Genomic DNA, 23,612 nt, shown 5'->3' on the forward strand with positions numbered 1-23,612 from the left:
GCACACTTGGGAGGACGACGGTTCAAACCCACGTCCGGCCATCCTGATTAAGGTTTTTCGCGATTTACCTAAGTCGCTTCAGGCAAATGCTGGGATGGTTCCTTTGAAAGGGAACGGCTGACTTCTTTCCCCACCTAATCCGATGGAACCGATGACGTAGCTATTTGGTCCCCTCCCACAAATCAACCAACCCACCAGCCACAACTCTGCGCCTCCGTAACGGTGGGAAAATGGATTACCTCCCCAGGCCACTGCCATACTCGCTGAAAATGGGTAGTCTGGGGTAGTGTAGAACCGCGATTCATCGGCGAACAGAATCTGACGCTATTCATAAGCAGCTCATGTTCTCGGTCACGGTACCACTGTTAACTCAGTCGTCTGTGTTGCGGTGTGAACGCCAGCCTACCCACGGTACAGTACTTCCCTAGTATGGCAGCTCACCTGTGGTGAGAGACGACACAAGGAGTCCACTACTTCTTCCTAGATGTCAGCCACAAATCTGATGGCATTACGCTGTGCTTGGTGTACAATATCGCGATCCTCCCTTCTGGTGGTCAGACATCCGAATGCCCTAAAAATCTGAATATTGCGCCTTTCAACCGGCTGTCCAAATGAAGACCGGATATGAGTCCCATTTCACACTCTGTCAGGTGCTGATAAAGCTGTCGCACACGACTACGTGTCATCCCCGTGTCTCTCACAGTGATCACTCAGCATCTTATGCAGTTGACGCCCATTACATGCCCGCCCAAGCTTGATAACAACACTAAACGCGAACGACACCAATGCACTGGGATGACCATTCTGTCTGTCACAGAGAATTGCAACTGTGATCGTTTACATACTCGCCCATGGTTTGTACATTGACATCCGACTATATATTCAGGGTGCACATTGTTTTTTGCCAGGCAGACTGTGTAGACTGGAACAGGCGAAGAAAGCGTAACTCAGTAAAAGAGCTCTGCTGGAAACAAATGCGATATAGAAATGAGGAAGACGTTAGTGGGAGTGTATATTTGGAGCACCCCACTGTATGGAAGTGAAACGTGGGCAAGAAGCAATTGGAAGCGTTTGAACAGTGGCGTTATCTAAGAACGTTAAAAGTTAAGTCAACGAATAGGATACATACTCTGCAAATTACTTTCAAGGTTACGGGAAAAGGTAAGTAATGCTGTACCTTGTGTTGAGGTTTCTTTCTGTTCCAAAGCTTCTGTGTGCTATGTAATTAGTAAGATCTTATCTTCTACGTACTTACGGGAGTGACAAGTGAGGAGCTGAATTACATTTCTAAGTTCCTCATTTAATACTAGTTACTGAAAATTTGTAAGTAGGCTTTCGCATGATAATTTGCTAATTTGCGTCCGTCTTCAAGCTTCTGCCACTTTCAGTTTTCCAGCATTTCTATGACGCTCTTCTGTTTTTCAAACAAACATGTGATCATTTGTACCGCCCTTTTGTTTACATGTGCAGTACTTCTGGCTATTCCTATTTTGCATGGGTGTTACACACTTGAGTCGTATTCTAAGATTGGATGCACACGAGGTGTAATTTATTTTTTATTGTGCACTCCTGGAAATTGAAATAAGAACACCGTGAATTCATTGTCCCAGGAAGGGGAAACTTTATTGACACATTCCTGGGGTCAGATACATCACATGATCACACTGACAGAACCACAGGCACATAGACACAGGCAACAGAGCATGCACAATGTCGGCACTAGTACAGTGTATATCCACCTTTCGCAGCAATGCAGGCTGCTATTCTCCCATGGAGACGATCGTAGAGGTGCTGGATGTAGTCCTGTGGAACGGCTTGCCATGCCATTTCCACCTGGCGCCTCAGTTGGACCAGCGTTCGTGCTGGACGTGCAGACCGCGTGAGACGACGCTTCATCCAGTCCCAAACATGCTCAATGGGGGACAGATCCGGAGATCTTGCTGGCCAGGGTAGTTGACTTACACCTTCTAGAGCACGTTGGGTGGCACGGGATACATGCGGACGTGCATTGTCCTGTTGGAACAGCAAGTTCCCTTGCCGGTCTAGGAATGGTAGAACGATGGGTTCGATAACGATTTGGATGTACCGTGCACTATTCAGTGTCCCCTCGACGATCACCAGAGGTGTACGGCCAGTGTAGGAGATCGCTCCCCACACCATGATGCCGGGTGTTGGCCCTGTGTGCCTCGGTCGTATGCAGTCCTGATTGTGGCGCTCACCTGCACGGCGCCAAACACGCATACGACCATCATTGGCACCAAGGCAGAAGCGACTCTCATCGCTGAAGACGACACGTCTCCATTCGTCCCTCCATTCACGCCTGTCGCGACACCACTGGAGGCGGGCTGCACGATGTTGGGGCATGAGCGGAAGACGGCCTAACGGTGTGCGGGACCGTAGCCCAACTTCATGGAGACGGTTGCGAATGGTCCTCGCCGATACCCCAGGAGCAACAGTGTCCCTAATTTGCTGGGAAGTGGCGGTGCGGTCCCCTACGGCACTGCGTAGGATCCTACGGTCTTGGCGTGCATCCGTGCGTCGCTGCGGTCCGGTCCCAGGTCGACGGGCACGTGCACCTTCCGCCGACCACTGGCGACAACATCGATGTACTGTGGAGACCTCACGCCCCACGTGTTGAGCAATTCGGCGGTACGTCCACCCGGCCTCCCGCATGCCCACTATACGCCCTCGCTCAAAGTCCGTCAACTGCACATACGGTTCACGTCCACGCTGTCGCGGCATGCTACCAGTGTTAAAGACTGCGATGGAGCTCCGTATGCCACGGCAAACTGGCTGACACTGACGGCGGCGGTGCACAAATGCTGCGCAGCTAGCGCCATTCGACGGCCAACACCGCGGTTCCTGGTGTGTCCGCTGTGCCGTGCGTGTGATCATTGCTTGTACAGCCCTCTCACAGTGTCCGGAGCAAGTATGGTGGGTCTGACACACCGGTGTCAATGTGTTCTTTTTTCCATTTCCAGGAGTGTATATTCCCCGCATTCCTCCAATAAACTAAAGATTGACTATGTGAGTCTATGTGACCATTCCGTTCCATATCCCTATGAAATGAAGAAGCAGTAAAGAGGATAAATTAAGAAAGAGGTGTGGGAACACCATTACATGAAAAGGGGACAGCGTAGAAGAATATCGAATGCATCATTGAGAATGGAAGGAGGAATCGAGGGTAACATGATAGGTGCAGACAAATAATAGAACATGCAAAGTGCAACATGTACTGGCTACAATGACAAGTTCAACACAGAATAGGGAAGGACGGAGCACAGTAACAACCCTTTCGAAAGACTGCTGACTAAAGCAGAAAGGACTAGCAGTGTTCTTTTGCAATCACATAATCAATGCGCAAGACCTTCTCAATAAATGTGAAGTAAGAAACTTAAAATGTGATATTGTGATTACATGACGTAGTCAGCATGAACACAGCGACCTGTAAACCTTTGTTTGAATAAAATCACAATGCAGAAAACTGTTATTACTAGTTTGAGCCCCCTAAACCGTCAGAATGTATAACAGTGTTCAAACATGTGGTGCCTAAATCAACACAATAAGTAAGACACTTTGTCATTATAGTGTTAAAATCCTCAAGGGAATTTCAGTTTTAGAAAAAATAGAATAAATATACATTGCTATCATCCAAAGCCAATGGCACGAAGCAACGTACAACAGAAACACAGTGAAAACATACCTTAGAGTCGCATTTATATGATATGCCTATGTAAAACATGTCGCACAAACACTTCTGTAGTAATTTGAGTATGATGTAAGCCATAATGACAGGTCATAGTGTTCGTCAAAGCCAATCTGATCAAGATTGCAAACAAACTGACTAGCACTGTGGTGTTATTCCTAAAATATTTCTGACCTGTGACCTTGTATTACCATTTCCAGATCTGAAGATGACCGTTTAAGCAGTTAAAACCAATAATTATTGTTTTATACCTTGCGACCTTGGCCAAAAAAATGTTTTAATAAAATCTGCAACACTACACTGTGATACTTTGAGTAGAATTTTTTTTGAATGCTGTAAGTGAACACTGAAATGGCAGTTGCTCGTGGCGAGTACTCACCCTGCTCCTGTGCGGGTAGGTGCCGTACTTGGTGTCAGAGTAGGAGCCGGTCCTGGTAGAGGAGTGGTCGCGACCAGCCGGCGAGTCGAGCTGCGAGCCATACTTGCGGTCCGAGGACAGATCCCTGTGGTAGCCGCTGCCGCTGCCACCACCGCCGGCGGTGCTGCTGCCGCTGCGGTAGCCAGAGCCCGGCGTGGAGGCCGAGCTGCCGCTGAGTCTGCGGTCATACTGCAACAGGACAGGGGTCGTTATTACTTACTCGGAAGAGGAGCTACAGGAACAGAAAGGGTCAAGAAAATGGCTCCAATGACTGAGCACTATGGGACTTAACATCTGAGGTCATCAAACCTAACTAACCTAAGGACATCACACACATCCATGCCAGAGGCAGGATTCGAACCTGCTACCGCAGCGGTCGCGCGGTTCCAGACTGAAGCGCCTAGAACCGCTCGGCCACAGTGCCCGGCCAGAAAGGGTCACCCCAAGTAGTACCTTGAGTAGAACTTGCAGTTCGGCTTCCCTGGCTCTTCTGGGTCACATTTAGCTGAATTTCCTTTTATCAGTGCCGTTAAGCATGCTTTGGGGCCAGTTCGAAAGCACCATACAGGATATAACGGGAATCATACAGCCAACCAGTTGCACGTCAAAAGTTTATTCAAACCTTCACCTACGTTTCGCGAAATAGTGCGGAAAACCCGACACAGCTATTTCGAGACGTTATTTCTCTCAAAGATGTAATCTGACATTAGCCTACTTTACTGTGCATCGTAGTTTTGTTTACCATTTTCATAGGTTTATATACTTTTTTATTGTTTCTGTGACGTTATTTTAATGTGGTTTCATTAACTTGTAAGGTGTCTTTTCTCATTGACACTGCTTCTTATATGAGCGTCAACTGGGCGTAAGTTTCCTGCTGGGTTGTCCTTACTCTCCAGTTAGTTGTCTGTTTTAGTGTATGATGCAAGACTGCCTTAGATTTTACAGGGATTCTGAGGCCTGTGAAGGACAATCTAGAACTCAGAACGCCTGGAGTGTACAAAATACCTTGTCAGTGTGGCTGCTTCTACGTGGGTCAAACAGTACGGACTGAGGAGCAACGCCGGACGGAACACGAGAGGTGCTTACGCCCACGCTACCATGAAATATCAGTAGTGGCAGAACACGCGTTAGAAAATCGACACCAAATTCCATTTGACAAAACATCTAAGGGAGTTTGGGATACCGTCATAAAAGAAACAGTAGAAATAAAAACAAGGACGGCCGTCTACAACTCAAAACAGCCTGGGACCCTGATATTGCGAGGTTGAAGCAGGTGCGTCCGACGGGGGACGAAAACATTGCCACAGTTGGCGAGGAAGAGAGCACCAGTGATGTCACAGCCAGCAGCGCCGCTCTGTAACGGTGAGGTCACGGCGACGCGGTAGTAATTCACCACTTGACAATGGACGAGGAGAGCTCGGTCGAAGCTCAGGATTTTCACACCCGATATGGCTGGAAGCCCGAGTAGATTTTATTAATCATTTTTTCTGTTCAAAAAGCCTTATGGCCAAGAATAGCATTTATATGAATTATTTTACTGTTGACTAAACCTTACCAATTTGTTTCTCTTTACAAGAAATATGTAACACTTTTCGATTGTATGTAATTTTTGATGTTGCTTTTTGCTGCATATATGACTAACATGGACTACTTGTAAAGTATCTTATTTTTAGAGAGTTATCACTTCTGTGGAAGACGGGTTTATACCTACCTAAACCTAGATAAAGGTTTGAATAAACTTTCAACTTGCAACTGGTTGGCTGTATGATTCCCATTGTATCCATAATTATACAGTTGGTGACTGCTGCCATGTTGAAGATTTTACAATAGACGACATTGCCTATTCGTTCGTTCTGTTTCTGGTTACAATACGATATTATTACGTAGAGAAATAACAAAGCAAGAGAGAGAGAGAAGAGAGAAGTAACAAAATGAAAAGAACGTTTTGCTAAACCCATCAGATAGCAAACTCCGAAGATCTGATGATGCGGTACTGTGAGGCTTTGGAATAGACTTCAAGTCCCATCAGAACCTCCCCCTCTACATATCTACACAGTGTCCCGAACCTTTAGAGTCACGATTATTCGCGTGGTAGAGGGTCCTAAAGTGTGTAATTATTTTGTTCCGCAACCCTCCGTAATTTCTTAAACGCCGACACTACGTACTTAGGGTAACGTCTCCTTAAACTGCTACAGCGAAAACTTAAAAACAATGATAAACCCAGTCTATTCATAATAAAACCGTACTTATCACAAATGTTCCTAATGTTAGCTCAGCTGCCATAGTTTAGGAACAGTTAATGATAACTGGCTTTTCCATCAGAAACTTCACTTTTGAGGTAAAAAATAATTTTTACAAACAGCGCTTCTACACTGAAAATAAATGTACACACAGCTCTAGAACGCTGGCCACACTTACGCAAATATTGACTACGAGTCAACGAAGTTTGTGGTATGCATACAGAAAAATATAATCTATCTGCTGAAATATTCCTTATTGTCACATTTATTGTATGGAGATAATTTTTCAGCAATCAATATAATCCTTAAATATGATAATTTCATTCCAGAAAGCAATCCGTTGTCGCCTACAGACCAGCTCACAGCCGCACGGCGGGGTCTTGCGGGTTGCCGCCCGTCCCATACGCCAGCAACAAAACCGCGAGAGCCCACACCTCCAGCAGTAGGGCCTGAACTCATTGCTGAAAAACGAAAGTATCCCAATCAAAGGCCGCCCGGTTAGCCGTGCGGAATCACGTACTGCTTTCCGGGCGGGAAGGCGTGCCGGCCAGTCGGTGGATGGTTTTTAAGGCGGTTTTCCATCTGCCTCGGCGAACCCTGGCTGCTGGTTCCCCCTTATTCCGCCTCAGTTCCACTATGTCGGCGATTGCTGAGCAAACACTTTGTCCACCATAATTGCTCTACCACGCAAACATTGGGGCTCGGTATGGGGCGGCGGAGGAGTGAGTGGACTGCTGAAGCCTGTTGTGGGGTTGCGTGCCACTGCGACTACGGCGGATACGAAGCCTCTCTGTCGTTTCTAGGTCTGCAGTTCAGTACGATACAATACAATACAGTCCCAACCAAGAAAGGTAGTAAGCCAAAAACAGGAGCGGCAGAAAGCTATGCCTGGGACCACAGCTGAGGAAAGTGCACGAAAGATAAAAGAAACTGAAGTAAATGATTCCGACATCTTTGAAGAGCAGCGACAGCGTGAATAATGTCGATCACTTTGGAGATTTCGCACTAGATTCTATTGTAATGACAGATGCAACACATGTAGATGGAAGAGATCATATCTTTGCTAAATTTCGAGGAAGAAACACGAATACATAGAGTTACAGATGTCCGCACCGTACAAAAAGTACTGGAAAATGACCTAAAAGTTGTGTCACTGAAGTCTATGGTGATGGACAAAATATCTTTTCAGTTAAATGAAAAAGACACTTCTCTCATAAATAAGAGTGATGTGATACGGAAATTGCCAATTCCTAATGTTAATACTGGGCTGAAAAATGTCAAACGAGGAATCTGCTCTGTGTTTAACGATCCCGTTGGTGTACGTGGAAAAATATAAGACAGTGATTCTCTTTTGCGTATCTCTTACTTTTGTATTAATGTCAGTATATTAATTATAATTGTAGACAGTTAATACCCATGCTGGTCGTCTTTATAGTATTAAAATATGAGAAACGAATAAAGAAATTTCTGTAGTTCCCTCTGACGTAAGTTTCATGCCACAAATATCATAGAAATATCTTCCAAATGAAAATTTCAGTTATAGGTATGTATCGTTTTGTGTGTTCTCTATCTCATTTTTATGATCTCTCCCTCCTATCTTCCGTATAAAAGCAATATCACATGTGTATCGTATTTTGGACTAGCAGTATCATATTTAAGACTTTCAGTCCAGAAAATGATAGACTGTAATTTTAAAGAATTAAATACAGTCTCATTATGAAGCAGCTTATACCCTCCAACATTTGAAATCTTTTTCCTAACAGTTACTCTTTTCCTTTCAAAAATACAGACTGATTTTGTGATTTTGTACCAAATTTATCCTATCCTAGTGTTTATTTAATAACTATTGGCAAATTTCCACTAGAAAGCCATTTTGAATTGAATGATCCCGTGATTACACGCCACATGAACAACAACCAGGACATTGTAAATTTCTTCAGTAGTGTTATTTTTGTGACATGTGCAGTACGTAGGAATCTCAACTTTAGACGCAAGGTTTTTCTAATTCAGCTTTAGTGTTTATTATATTTTATTAGCTATCACTTGTTAACGAGCTAATTAGAAATACCACTAATTTTAGCTGTTATTATTGTTCATATGTAAACATATAGCCCACTACTAACTTTCAGCTAAAAAAGATTAAAATTATATGTAAATACCTTTGTAAATGAAGTACCTGAAGAGCTAATGATGAGAATATGTTACGAAGATTAGCAGTCATCTAATTTCAGAATAATTAGCATTCTTAACTAAAACATTATTACTGAAATAGAATTCAATATTTTGGCAAAGTAGACAGCGTAATTCAGTATCAATTACTGTTGTATCTAAAGATTCACATTCAGGAGAATCTTTCGCCAGAGTTAATCAGGAACATACATTTTTAATTGTAGCTTGTAAAACTCCAATAAACAAAAATAGATAAATGTAACTCTAATTATTGTAATCTTATAAATGAGAGGCTGTTGGAAGCCAGTTTAGTCAGTCTGCGAAATATTATGAAAGGTTCAAGAGCTATAGCTGCCATTTCTGGAAATTTACCGCAGACGAGTTAGAACAAATCAGAAGTCGTAGACTGTGTCGAGCTCTAGCTGACTTTCGCATCCTGGAGATCTTACTGTAATTTAGTGACTGTTTTTAATGATTGACTGTGAACTTGCAATTAAGCTCACGAACTGTGCCAAACTTCTACAATGTCCATCTATTGGAACAATTTGCTCAAACTGTGAAGTGTGTCATCATCAATAGTTAATTACTATGCACACCGTTTCCGTATCTGTTTGAGTGTTGGACTGAAAATACAGTGATTTAAGAAGTTTGTCCGGTGACTGTGTTAGTTATACGTGTTTGTGAGGCGAGAACTGTTGTGAATAGTCACGTCAGTGTTAGGGTTACTGCACTCGAACAACTACATCATCACATATCAACCTAACGGTTTGTGTGTGCATAAATTGTGATATATGACACACGATTCGGCCATAAATCGTAGGTTGTTCAACATAAATGTGCAATTAAAGTGTCTGGACTGTAATTTCAATGTGAACTATATTATTAATAAGAGTATACTTTCGACAAACACTTTTCAGCCAGATTCGATGAAGACGCAGCTACTGGAGGCGTCTTAGCAAAGATAAGAAGCGAAATGTTACAATATCTAATCGTGCGATGTATCCTGTAATCTGTAAATACACAAGAACGAGTTCTGAATAACTGGACACAGTGCATCCTGTAACTCGCGCTGACGAATAACCGGGCGACGCCATAGCGCGGGAACCATTTCATGTGAGAACATGTTCCGTACCCAGTGTTGCTGAACTTGCGGTTGTGCGTTTACCAGTTTTGTCATTATCGAACGATTACGTGCTGGTTGCTGCATAGCATGTATTCTTGAAAATGGCTACACAGCCCAAAATGGGCAAGAGTATGAAACTTTCCTTTCGTCCATTCTTCAGAGCTTCCGTGGTGTCGCGCGAAGTCACGCTCGCATTGCGTCCACGCGCGAAGCCTTCTTCCTCCAAGTACTGACCCAGTCGTAGACAGCATCCTCAGGAAGAGCACATAGGTGCGGCCAGAAATGGAGATGTTTCAAATAGTTTGATAAAAATACTGTTTAATCCAAATATACAGTCCTGGCGGAAGTACGAGAAATGTCTGATAATGAATTAATGATCGCAAACGAAATCTTAAAAGTGAATTGTCCAAACCGACACGTCGAAGCCCACCCTGAAATTCTTCACCCAGGAAGAATTCGCCGAAAGAAATGCACTGTCAAAGGCACATTGCAAGTGTTTAAAAATGTTTAACGTATTCATTTTTGCCCCACGAAGAACCGCATATAACAGCGGTTTGTACAGTCCTTCCTGCTCAGCTCGCGAATCAGCGAATAATAAACAGATGCAGCTGTTACAAGAGAACGTAGCACCGCTTAGCTTGAAGTCCAAAATAGCCACAAGTACACTCGTGAATTTTAAGAACTTAAATCATACCCAAATTGAATAAGTTGTAGTTCATATCGCTAGAGAAGTAACTGTCACACAGAAGGCTAATAGAAGAAAGATAATCAAGGCAGTGTGTAATGTTACATTACAGACGACTTCCACCAGCCAGGTTCTTAATTTGTTGACTTTAAATATTTTAGAACAATTTCTGCAGAACAGTTCTGATGATAATTGTTGAATAATGTATATTTCGCTAACAATGAAACAGTTCCTTGTTTATTCCCTGTATCGTCACAAAAATGCGAATTTCTATTGGGCGACGAAAACAAAAATTTTTCTTGCACCACGCCCAAGAAAGAAAAGTTGATGGATTCAGGCAATTTACAGAAATTACTAATTTAATTTAGACAGAACTGGTATGGCGTAAGAAATGGTTGTGGCGGTTGTTCTGCATATTATGCTGCGTACCGAGCATATTCGATCAAATTCGTAAAATGTGGTGATGCAAACTGCCAATGCAGAAATGACGGAAATTTAACAATACTGTTCCGCAGATAAACCTGAAATGACAAAGAAGTGTCGGAAATTACACTGTCTGAAGATTTTCTGAAAAAGATTTACACCGCTGAATTTTTTTTAAAAAATGAGAGTCTGAATCATACACTATTACTTCCGGATGGAATCCGAACTATATGTCTTTCGTCGACCTAATGACAGAGGTGTCATTATGTAAAGGCGAAGAGTCCAACAAAAGCGATGTATTATTTTATGAAAATGGTAAGAAGCCGTTTCGGATAACATAACGAACATACACTCCCATTTTTTCGGATTTAACTACGTCGGTTACAAGACTTTTGCAAGGAAACAGTCCTTTTCAGTCAGTTTTTGCTCCTAATTTGCCTTGATGTTTCTGAAGACACAGATAAAGGTACGGAGGCAGTAAACCACTGATACTTATCATTGGCACTGTTTTATACAAAGGTGTCAAAACACTCATCGACTGTACAGGCGACTCTGTTATTTTTACGCTCAAAATGATAAACTGCGATTTGCAAGTGACTTGACAGGTTAAATTTACACACAACACTTTAGAGGATAACAACAGGTTTCGTTTTACGCCAGCTAGGAATTTTTTTTAGTATGATCTATTAATGACATTTCCTCAACAAGTGTACCTGAGGTAAACTTCGTAATTTTGCGACTTCCTTTGCCGTAAAACTTTACTAAATCTGTTTAACCATTTCGAAGAAATATGGAAATCAGTAACGTGAATCTCATCTGAAATTCAGAGTGCCCAGTGTCATAGATCTCCCTCGGCAACGGCACAGTTCCAAATAGTGCGAACAGTATTCCTTTCACTCTTTTGCAAGTTTCATTTTGGCGGATATTGCGTATTTTGTGTAAGTCTTTCTTCCACTCATACAGTTCATGTAGATATTTCACGAAACGAAACCGGCTTTGCACACTGCTTAAGTTTAAGCGTTTTCTCCTTTCTTCGTTTAACCTTGTTGCAGTCTTCAATCCGAAGAGAGAATTGATGGAGCTTTCCATGCCGGTCTATCCTGTGCAAGCCTCTTCATCTCTGAGTAACTACTGCAGCCTACGGCCTTCTGAATCTCCTTATTGTGTTCATCTCTTGGTCTCCCTCTACGGTTTCTACCCCCCACACCTCCCTTCAATACTAAGCTGGTGATCCCTTGATGTCTGAGAATGTATCCTATCAACCAGTCACTTTTTCTAGTCAGACTGTCCACAATTTTTTTCTTCCCAGTTCTATTCAGTACCTCCTCGTTAGTTACGTGATCTACTGTTTATTGTCCAAGTTTCAATCCCATACACGGTTTTCCAGTCGTCTAGGGTTCAATCAATATGGTTACGAGCCCAGGAGAAGCGCTTCGGGCGATGTCGTGCCGTTATCGAAGACACTCGCGTCGGTTGTTTGCTGTCATAGTCCGTTAACGCCAAATTTCGCCCCACTGTCCTAAGCGATACTTTTGTTGTACGTGTCACACTGATTCGTGCGGTTATTTCACGCAGTTTTACTTGTCTGTGAGCGCTGACGACTGTATCAAAAGCCGCTGCTCTCGGTCTTTAAGTGAAGGCCGCCGGTCACTGCGTTGTCAGTGGCGAGAGATAATGCCTGAAATTTGGTAATCTCGGCACGCTCTTGGCACTGTGAATCTCGGAATAATGAATTTATTAAGGATTTCCGAAATGGAATGCCCCGTGTGTCCTGCTCCAGCTACCATTCCGCTTTCAGAGTATGTTATTTCCCGTCGTTCGGCCATAATAACGTCGGGAACCCTTTCACATGAATCACCCGAGCACAAATGACAGCTATGCACCTAGTGTATGCGAAACTACCACCGTCTGTATATGTGAATATCGCTACTCTTTGACTTTTGACATCTCAGTATACATGATAGATCTTCCATTATTTCTTGTCTCAGGAAAAGAACATAGAAACTACACGTGGTTTGCAAAGGAAGGAGAGCATATCAAGAAAAAGGGAAGTAAAAGATAAACTAATCTGCGTTTAGTATGGAAGCACACAGTCTTGAAAGTTCGATGTGGATGGTATTGAGTTACACATGTGTCTAATAAACAAGCGTTTGTGTCGACGAGAAACGTCTTCATAAATCTGCTAAGGAACTGGCTATTGATAAATGATGGCTATGTGTGCGCGAGAACCTCAAGTCGTGCAGAAATATAAGACGTGGAGGTTTCTCGATCTTAGACACACATTAATCGACATAGGAGGGATTTACAGAAAACTATCCGCAAAGGCTGTTATATGTCATTCAACACCGTGTCGCAGCACAGTGCAGAATGTTGTAAAAGGCTAAAAGACGTACTGTAGTTACGCCCAAGGTAAATGTTTATGAAACAATATACCAGTGCTCAGCAACACGTAGCGCAGGAAGGAACCTTTATCTAACACTGGCGACTCGACGGGCATCGCACGGGTGGCACTATTTCTTAACTAGAATCACAGATATTTTTTTTGCTTACGAGTCAATTTCCAGATGAGCCAAAAAGGGGTAGTTGGCACCCACGAATCCAGCGTGGTTGACTGTACTGAAATCGGTGCAAAGTCAATATTCAGCCTTGTGCGAAAAGATCTCTGAGAAGGGAGAAACAGGTTGAGTCGAAGGAATTGCTATAACGCTAGCAAACGAACTAACTTCTCTCCTCACAGTATCTACGCTATTCTATTACTGTAAATATTATACGTTAGCGTTTAATTTATAGAAAATTTTGTATTGTGGGAATCCACAGCTGCAGAATTATATCATGATGAAAAAGTCCGCTTCGGTTCTACGATAAATATTTATTTATGAGTCAACTAATTTCATGGCGTTAAAGGTACGTTTTCAGGAATATATCCGTCTATAAACAATAGCAAAACCTATGAGATGCATTGGATAAACAGGCAGAAGCTCCTGTACTAGAATTAAAAAAGATCTTAATGTATGCAACTCCAAGTCAGCGTTAAGCAACCATCTGCGTGAGGAGGGACACCGCATTACAAATCTGCAAAATAATTTACGAAACCCTTCATTTGGAAATAAAGGTACATACTCGCAACATTCACGAAGAAATCAAAACATTAAGGAACAAAACGCGCCTCCCAATGCATACCTTTAATGGTTAACTAGGGTACAACACTGCAACATTTTAGCAAACATCAACTGATTAAATACAATTACCTAGTAACATAATCTATTCCCTATTTTAAACTATCTTTATACGGTGCTATTTCGTCTTTTCTCCTAAAACAATTATTCTCCACGCCGCCATTTTCCTGATTGGCCTCTAGTATTGTTGATTCTTATGAAGTTAATACACCGCCATTTATGTATTTTGTACTCCTAAAGATGTTTTTAATAATTTTTTTATGTAATTATTTTTATTTGATATTTTAGTTTGTTAGGCAGGGTACCCCCCGCCCCCTCCCTCCGCCCTTTGAGATAAAAAATTACATTTTGTGATTTATGTTCTTCTACCTTTTATTTGTAAAATTTTACTTGTAAAGGTGCTACTCAGCTTCCTCTGTGACACGTTACGATTCTGTTGTCATGTCGCCTCTCGTTATTTACATTCACGCTCAGTCACGCGTTTCCTTTATCGGAGCCGTCCCCGAGTCAGCTCAGTTGCAGTCTTGGCTGTCTCGGCGTGCTTCATGTCGTTACGACAGTATTACTCCTTTGATATTTCTGTATAATATTTTTAACTTTCCGATTCCACAGCCCTTCTTTCATCCCGATGATGGTATATTTTGTTACCAGCATTTTATCTAGACTTGTCTTCCGTTACCTATCGTAATTATTCAAGTTCTGTTTTGAGACCTATTTTGCTTTACCAAGTTAGCGTAGGTTTTCATTACCTATACATTAATATGTTTTATACTTTTACATTCAACTGGTTTACCGACTTATCTTTGTTCTAGGTTTCTTTCATCGGAATGATCTTCCATGTATTCTGTTGTATTTTAACTTGACAACCAACCTCTTGAAAGTTGAACATTTTCAGTACAATTGGACAGAGAATTTTGGGTCGTCTACTGGTTATCGCTTGAACTGAGTTGTGAAATTTTAACATACAATTTCGTCTATAATTCAACTACATTTTAACCGAATCAGTATCTTTATAATTTTTGTTCTTGATTACATACAGATGTCTCCGGGAATATGTGGCTCTAAAGCCATGAAACTAGATGGTTCATAAATATTTGTCATGCAGCTGAAGCGGTCTTTTCGGTTATGATGTAACGTATGACAAGCTTTTTAAAACGTGAGAATTTCTACAGATCTTCAAGGAGACCTCCAATTAGTGAAATCACCTACACGGTACCTTCTGTTTCCTTGGAAGATGACTTTAATATAGCAAATCAACCAGGCGCTTCAGGATAAAGAAGTCTCTGAAATATGAATTTTACCTAACGCATGAAATTATACACTGGACTCACATTCGAGAGGATGATGGTTCAAATCCACGTATCCACGTCGAACCATTCAGATTTAGATTTTCTGCGATTTCCCTAAACCACTCCTGGCAAATGCGAGGATGGTTCCATTGAAATGGCAAGGCGGATTCCTTCCCAATCCATAAAACAAACGAGCTTGTGCTCTAACGATCTCTTTGTCGACGGGACGCTGAACACTGATCTTCTGTCATTTACTTTTGCACAAATTATTCTTAGAGGAAAAGTTAATTAACTGTTAAGAGATGTCATAAGCTAGCTACTGTTCTCTGGCCATAACTCCGTTATCCAAAATGATATTTGAAGATACAAGACGAGAAGTCATGGTAGAGTTAAGTCGTGAAATTCATTTATTGCTATTTTAATAGCCCCCAGTGACCAGTTTCAAAGGGAAATACCGACTGCCAATCGAAAGCGGTTTCGATTACAGAAACGAGCATGGGCCTCATAGGCTCAGACACGGTTTTTCCTAACTTAAAGAATAGACAGACATACGGGGATATCGTCGGGGTCGAGTCTGTAAGCGGCTTTGACGTATGTCTGAAATGCAGTGAAACGGATCAGATAACTTCAAAAACAGAACAGTGTTTCTTCATACTCCACAAAAAGCCTACTCCCAGCGAAAGTAAAGAAGTTTGCTTTGTGGTCAGATGTCGATATCAGTATTAGTCCAAAAAGTGAGTTGGAGAAATATTTAAAGCCTATTTCAAAATGGAAGGAAATGTACCTTGTTACAGGAAAACAAGGGGCAAAACTCACCGACCCTTCAGACGTTCACCAGAAAAGTATTATGCAACCAAGCACCCAGATCGACTTCTGAAAGTAAATTCTAGTTTGCTGCTTTCATTCTCAAAGCGATATGCCCACTCTCACACATGGATAATGCTGATGCTCTTATTTTTATTCATAGTAACTCTAACAAAGTCAAACGAGTGAAAAAATATGCTGAAACTCTTTTAACCCACTTATTTTTCTTTACTGTTGCTGTAACTGAGAAAAAAATTTCGTTTATTACACATTTTGCTAGGTGTGTTTTGATTTACACACACTGTTTTTCAAACTACTTTTGATTTATTTAAATGAAATTTAAGATATATTTTCGTTTATTACACATTTTGCTAGGTGTGTTTGATTTACATACACTATTTTTAAAACTACTTTTGATTTATTTAAATGAAATAAAAGATATATTATTTCCAAATTACCATTGAACAGCAGCGGTGATATTTGAAGCTTTATCTCAGCCTCAGGTCATCATGTTTTGAGGTCAGTATTTAGAAAAATATATCGCATTATTCACAAGCGACTTGTTTGCGTTTGTTTTATATGGGGTGATTCAACGGCTCCTACCGCAGGATTTTATGAAACCCAAAAGCCTTCAAATATCACGCGCAAACTTTTATATTCTCTCGTCCACTACACACAAACTTTGAGTCCTACAGAAAAAGTAAACAGGACTTTTCTGTAGGAAATGTAATGCAGTTACATTTTGTACTCGGATTCGTTTTCATTAGAGGCTATAGTTTTGGAATGACTCGAGAAAAACGTACAAAAGCGACCTTGAAATGCTTTTGTCTTGAGTAACTCGAGAAATGTGGCCTTCAGCTAACCCATACCCCGTTTACAAACTTGAAGAACTTTAAATTTCCTACAAAAAGGTCATGTTAATTTTTTTCTTTAGGATTAATCATTTTCGTGTAGCGAACGAGGTCATTTGAAAATCTTGCAGGTGGTATTTGAAGGCGTAAAGTGGTACACAAAACTCAGCGGCAGGGACGCTGAATCATCATTTATGTTACCGTTAACCAGTTATGACTGTAATTAGCATCATATCTAAAAATCCATGTATTGTTACGAAAGTAGCACGTCAGATCATCATTAGACAGTCATTGTGCTTGTTTAAAATACATCTTACAAATTGGCTCACGACATTTGTGAATGGGAGAGTGCACTTTAAACATTTTACGTTCTCCAGGTAGCCAATATCAATTTTCATTAAATACTGTATATCTCACTGAGAGCAGGGGACAGTGGGACCCACACGTCGGATGTGAGCTGCAACAGAGGGCAGGGTGTCTGCACTGCCACTCTGCAATGTAGGCCGCCCAGCGCAGTGGATTGCAGTTAAATGCGCCGGGCTGCAGCATCTCAGAGCCACGATCTGGCCGAGTTGGTGGCTAGGCTGGGAAAGCCAATGGGCTGGGACCACTGTGCAGCCGACGTCTCTGCACTAGACTGGTAAGTGCTGCTCTGAGATGTAAAGGTTCGTACAGGGGAGCAGGTCGTGGCGGCCCTTACCAAACGAATCAGAAGACTTGTGACCCCAAAAAAGCGAGGGGAAATACGTTCTGTCTTGTACAATACAGGGCGCGTCTGAGCGTTCTATGAGTGGTCTTAGAATGTAAAGGAAATTACAAACAAAATACCTTTACAGGCCTTCAAAACATCGTCATGAGCTAAAACACACTTCTAATATCAGCTGTAGAGCTGCTGGAAACTATTAGCATACGCTTCTTGTGGAATCGTTGAAAACACCGTGTTCACGCGCTGTTGCATATTTCCATCATTACAGGAGATGAGACCAATGCGATCCGATAACCAAATGGCATTAATTGTGTGACGTGACCATTTTTGTCAAAACTGCCACGTATCACAATCAAACTCCATTAAACTGATAAACTCATTTAATGTAAATTGATTTCCAGCTAGAAAAAACTACTAATATTGCACATTAATTTTTTATTCTAGAGGATTGTTTGAATGAGTAGTTTTGAATCCCATTGAATGCACATTGAGCAGAGGACACCAGAAAAGGGGAGAGAGGGAGTTTCGGGCCATTATGGGGTCGCAGTTCTTTTAAAAAAGCATGCGCCGCCAACGCAAGGGCAGAAGGAGAAACCAATGGGCCCATATATTGCGAGTTAGCCAGGGTCCAGCAGACAGGTGGAAAGCTATTGAGTAAACACACATGAAATGTTTTCGCAATTGTGAATATGGACAACCGTCAGCCGTATGTCGGAATGACGACAATGAAAAATGTATGCATATCCAAAGGAACATGCAACGTAATTCGGAATAACACAGGCACTACAAATCGTATTTATTAGCCGACAGCGGGCAAGCGAATTTCAAGTAAAATGTCTCGGCTGTACGGGAATATACATAATGGATGAACAAGTACAGGTTGTGGACACATGGCTGACGAGATTTGGCTCTGGCCGTGAGTGGTGCTCGGATAGCCTTTTGTTAAGCCGACCGCTCTCGATAAGCACGGAATCCGTGTTCGAGTCCGGATGCGACACATGTTTTCACTGTCGTCATTTCATTATACGGCTGATGGTTGTCGATATTCGCAACTGCGAATACATTTTATGTGTTTCATAGCGATTGTAGTCTCCATAGTGCCTTCTTCTTTGGACACACGTGCATGTTCAAAGCAACATTGCATCGTGATTCGGAATAACGCACGCACTGCAATATCGTGTTTTTAACATGATTTGTCCGCCGGCGCCAGGGAAGCACGCCACATGCCGACAGCGCCAGGGCGTGCCGTATCGTAATACGGGGCCTGTGTTCTGGCAACTGCTGACCACTGAATGGCTCAGAGGTAAGACTTGTAAGCTGTACTGAGAGGATACCACCCGGCTCTTTTGTGCTTGGGAGCGAGGGACCTACAGCTGACAGGCTAGCGCCAGGCTAACTGAATTGTTACCGACTGTGCTAAGAAACAGCGATACCAGCTACCATTGACTAATATAAATAACTTATGGTGTGGGAGAACGGAAATCGCTTGCGCATACGTGAAGAAGTCCATATTGGCTGAAACGAACAATACCGCATGTAGTACGAGTAATAGATTCCCTCTTCCTGAGCTCCAGCACTAAAAACTCGCAATATTGATTAATTATAATAAACAGTGTATGGAAGGGAGACTGCTGCCTTTTAGAATATCTCTGATTGGTCACCACTTGGAAGAATCGCTGCCACTGGTGGTAAAAATCATGCACAAGACTCACGCTCATAAAGAAAGAGTAAGCAAAAAATTCAGCTCCTTTCTGGGAGTGCTCTGTAGAACGACTCCATCAGAGAGCCGACAGTGGACACTTCATCAGAGAGAGGGATTTCGAGCCGGGCAGCCTTCGGTGCAGAATTTTGCAGCCACCGGAAGAGCCACTCACGGGCGCCGATAATGTTAAGTATTTAAGCATGGTCAGCACCAGCAGCGATCACTAACCGAGTTGTAGGAGGCATGTGAAGACTTTGTACAGATGATAGTACCTCCATTGTTTTAATTTAAGCTCTCTTATTAGCAGTTGTCGGCTCCATATGTGCACAGTGAAGGCAGTAGGTGCATGCATGATTCTTTCTGTATATCTTCCTTTCCTTATTGGTTAAAATTCGCCACTCAGTCTGTGACTTCTACAAACTTAGTTGTTTCCCCAAATGCTCTGTTGACTTTAACGTATTGAACTCAGAAACATTATCCGTTCTTTACCAAGATGGTAATATTTTAATTCAGTTGAAGAGAGTTAATATTTCATGAACGTAATTGACCACTATCACTTGTGCACTTCGTGTTGGGTTTGAAATCTACAGGGACTTATAATAAACAGGACATTATAGAGACCAATGTTTCAGTCACTCGTTTGATGAGTTCCCTATCTTTGAGAATTACAGGATTCGTGTTTCAAGTACGCTAGGATCACCCCTACTAAATTAATTCAGTTCGTTAAGTTGTCTGCTGCATGACACCTGTTATTAAATTCGAGTGATCCTATGGGGAATGATCTGTTTACCGGTAGCGTCACCCACTGTTACTCAGTCTGGCATCCATAGAAGTATGTTTGCTGCTCAGTTGTAGCCTTGCAAATGGCAAGGAGTTCATCGTCTTCGCCGTCTCCCTCAGGTAGGGATTTTTTATGGACCAACTCTTTGCCGTGGAAAGAGGGCGATTAATATCGTATTAATCTTGGACTTTGTCTGCGACTGTTTTTGGGTGGCACGGAAGACGATGAACACGACCACATTTACTGTCACTTGGTCTCCGTATCGCATTGGTAGCAACAGATTTCATCTGCTGTAATGACGCAGGTGTCCAACAACGCGTGACAATGTTGCCTTGATCGATTTCACAAGAAGTGTATGCTGATGCTTTCCAAAGCTTTACTGACGTTGTCAGAAGTTTGTTGTAACTATTGGTGACTGTTTTGAAGGGCTGTAAAGGTGTTTTCTTTTTAACTCTTGTTTCCTTTATTTTCTGAGACCATTCATCAATCTTTTCAGAAGGACATTGTTTGGTGTCATATCTTAACATTAGTACAGAGTATATTTATTATTTTTATAGATTTATTTATATAAAATGACTGTCTACCTAACACAAGAAAATTTTAAATAATATGTCCGAACTTTTACTTGAAGAGCCTATTGCATTAATGCCTCGTAACGGCCGCAGCGTGTTTCAATTAAGGCTGGATACCTCACTAAACCGTTAACACTGGTTTATAGCACAGTTGTACATTAGAATTTGACGACATAGAGAGTGCCCACCTTATTCTAGCATGATACGTTTCGTTACACGTACAGGTAAATGCACTGCCTGATAAAAAAGTAAACTACCCAAAGGGGAGGAAGAAACGAAATGAAACATCACAGATGTGTGATGATCACAAAATTGAGTCACATTTACAAAAAACGTGGCACTATGAACCCACTTATCAGCATAACGTGGCACCTCTTCTCGACTGGTGGGATGCTTGACTCTGTTGGGAAGGGTGTCCTGCAGCCATCGCACCTGTTGCAAGCTAGCCCACTAGTCTTTGATGACTGGATACTGGCACTGGTGCACAGCCCAAGTTCGAATCTGTCACAAGTATGCACTGCTGGCCACGGTAGTACCTCGACATCACGTATATACACTGAAGCGCCAAAGGAACTGGTATAAGCATGAGTACTCAAATACAGAGATATATAAACAGGCAGAATAAGGAGTTGCGGGCGGCAACGCCTATATAAGACAAGTGTCTGGCTCAGTTGTTAGATCGGTTAGTGCTGCTACAATGGCAGCTTATCAAGATTTAAGTGAGTTTCAACGTGGTGTTATAGCCAGAGCACAAGCGATGGCACACAGTATCTCCAGGGCACCGATGAAGTGGGGAGTTTCCCGTACGACCATTTCACGAGTGTACCGTGAATATGAGGAATCCGGGAAAACATCAAATCTCCGACATCGTTGCTGCCGGAAGAAGATCCTGTAAGAATGGGACCAACGACGACTGAAGAGAATACTTCAATGTGACGGAAGTGCAACCCTTATGAATATTGCTGCAGATTTCAATGCTGGGCTATCAATAAGAGCGAGTGTGCGAACCATTCTACGGAACATCATCAACATGTTCTTTAGAAGCTGTAGGGTCACTCGTGTACCCTTGGTGATTTCACAACACAAAGCTTTACGCCTCGCTTGGACTCGTCAACAGCTACAGTGGACCTTTGATGACTGGAAACATTTGCCTGGTACTCTGTGATGCTGTGGAGCATGTTCAGTTGGGGTGATAAGGGACCCCTGATACATCTAGATACGACTCTGGCAGGTGACATGAACGTGAGCTTTCTCTCTGATCATCTGCACTAGTTTATGTCCTTTGTGCATTCTGACGAACTTGGACAATTCCAGCAGGGCAATGCAATATCCCACACCTCAGAATTGATACAGAGTGGCTCCAGGAACACTTACGAGTTTAAACACCTCCGCTGGCCACCAAACTCCCGAGACAAGAACATTCAAAATGTTCAAATGTGTGTGAAATCTTATGGGACTTAACTGCTAAGGTCATCAGCCCCTAAGCTTACACACTACTTAATCTAAATTATTAAATTATTCTAAGGACAAACACACACACCCATGCCCGAGGGAGGACTCGAATCTCCACTGGGACTAGCCGCACAGTCCATGACTGCAGCGCTTAGGCCGTTCGGCTAATCCCGCGCGGCACATGAACATTGTTGAGCGTATCTGGGATGCCTTGGAACGTGCTGTTCAGAAGAGATCTGCACCCGCTCGTACTCTTACGGATTTATGGATAGCCCTGCAGGATCCATGGTATCAATTCCCTCCAGCACTACTTAACGCATTAGTCGAGTCCATGCCAAGTAGTGTGCGGCACTCCTGCGTGCTCGCGGGGGCCCTACACGATATTAGGTAGGTGTACCAGTTTCTTTGACTTTTCAGTGTAGTTCATAGAAACATGTGCCATGTGTGGATGAGCGTTGTCTTGCTGAAAACGGCACCACGATACAATATCATGAGAGGTAACACATGAGGACACCGAGTGCCCGTGAAGTACTGTTGTGCCATCAGACTTCCCTCAATAACAACCAGCCGTCATCTGAAGCTATGTTCGATGGCTCTCCATACCATGATGCAAGAAGTAATATCGAACTGCCTCTCCAAAACATTGGAGCAATGAGACCTGTCCTCAGGTAACTGCCATGGTCACCGACGATGGTCATCCAGGGTAGTGTAGAACAGCGATTCATCCCTAAACGAAGCGCGACACCATTCATCTGCAGTTCATGCTTCCCAATCACGCCACCACTCGATACGCAACTATTTGTATTGTGGCGTTAACGGCAGTGTACACATGGCACGGTAACTCCATACACTAGGTGCTGCCAGTCTCCTGCGAATGTTGCTAGATTACACAGAATGTTGTAGGAAATCCATTACCTGTTCTCGGATGGTAGGCGCAGAGGTGAAGGGGTTAAGATGTACATGGTGCACAATAAGGAGATCCTCCATTGTTATGGTCAGACGTGGTCCACTGAAAGCTTACGATGAGTGTGCCTACATTAAATTTCCCATGGCGTCCTATATCGGGTCATTGCACATCTGAATGTCCCACATATCTGGATATTGCACGATTCGGCCAGCCGACCAAATGGAGGCCCAAAATGAGGATCCTTTAAAACTCTTCCACGTGCTGATAACAATGTCTTACTATAGTACACGGCATCTCTGTGTCTTTCACAGTAATCGCTTAATGTTTGACGCTGTTCACATCCCTATATACCCTACAAGGTGTCGTAACAACACTAAACACGAAGAGCACTGATGTAGTGGTGGCTGCTCTGTCACGGACCGAGCGAAGTGATGCAATGGTAATGACGATTGTTAAAATCCTCGTCCGACCATCCAGATTTGGGTTTACTGTGATTTTCCTAAACTTCAGGAAAACGTCAAAGTGATTCCTTCGAAGCGGCACGGCCTCCGTACTTCCCCGCGCATCCTTAATGCGAGCTTGTGCCCTTTTCCTTCTACCTGTCACGG

General features: G+C 42.7%; 1 protein-coding gene across 10 annotated transcripts in view; it reads right to left on the minus strand.

Annotated features, from left to right (window-relative positions):
* The window catches only part of LOC126267989 (uncharacterized), a 905,571-nt gene that overhangs the window by 680,592 nt on the left and 201,367 nt on the right, over window positions 1-23,612 (minus strand). For all 10 annotated transcript variants that reach the window (XR_007549061.1, XR_007549060.1, XM_049973342.1 and 7 more), the window contains exon 3: window positions 4,086-4,313. Coding sequence is in view for 8 of the 10 variants with exons in the window: in XM_049973342.1 (XP_049829299.1) it covers window positions 4,086-4,313 (228 nt within the window). In the remaining 2 variants the exon portion in view is untranslated. The remainder of the gene's footprint in view (window positions 1-4,085; window positions 4,314-23,612) is intronic.

The sequence above is a fragment of the Schistocerca gregaria genome, chromosome 4, assembly GCF_023897955.1.
Source record: "Schistocerca gregaria isolate iqSchGreg1 chromosome 4, iqSchGreg1.2, whole genome shotgun sequence".
NCBI lineage: Eukaryota > Metazoa > Arthropoda > Insecta > Orthoptera > Acrididae > Schistocerca > Schistocerca gregaria.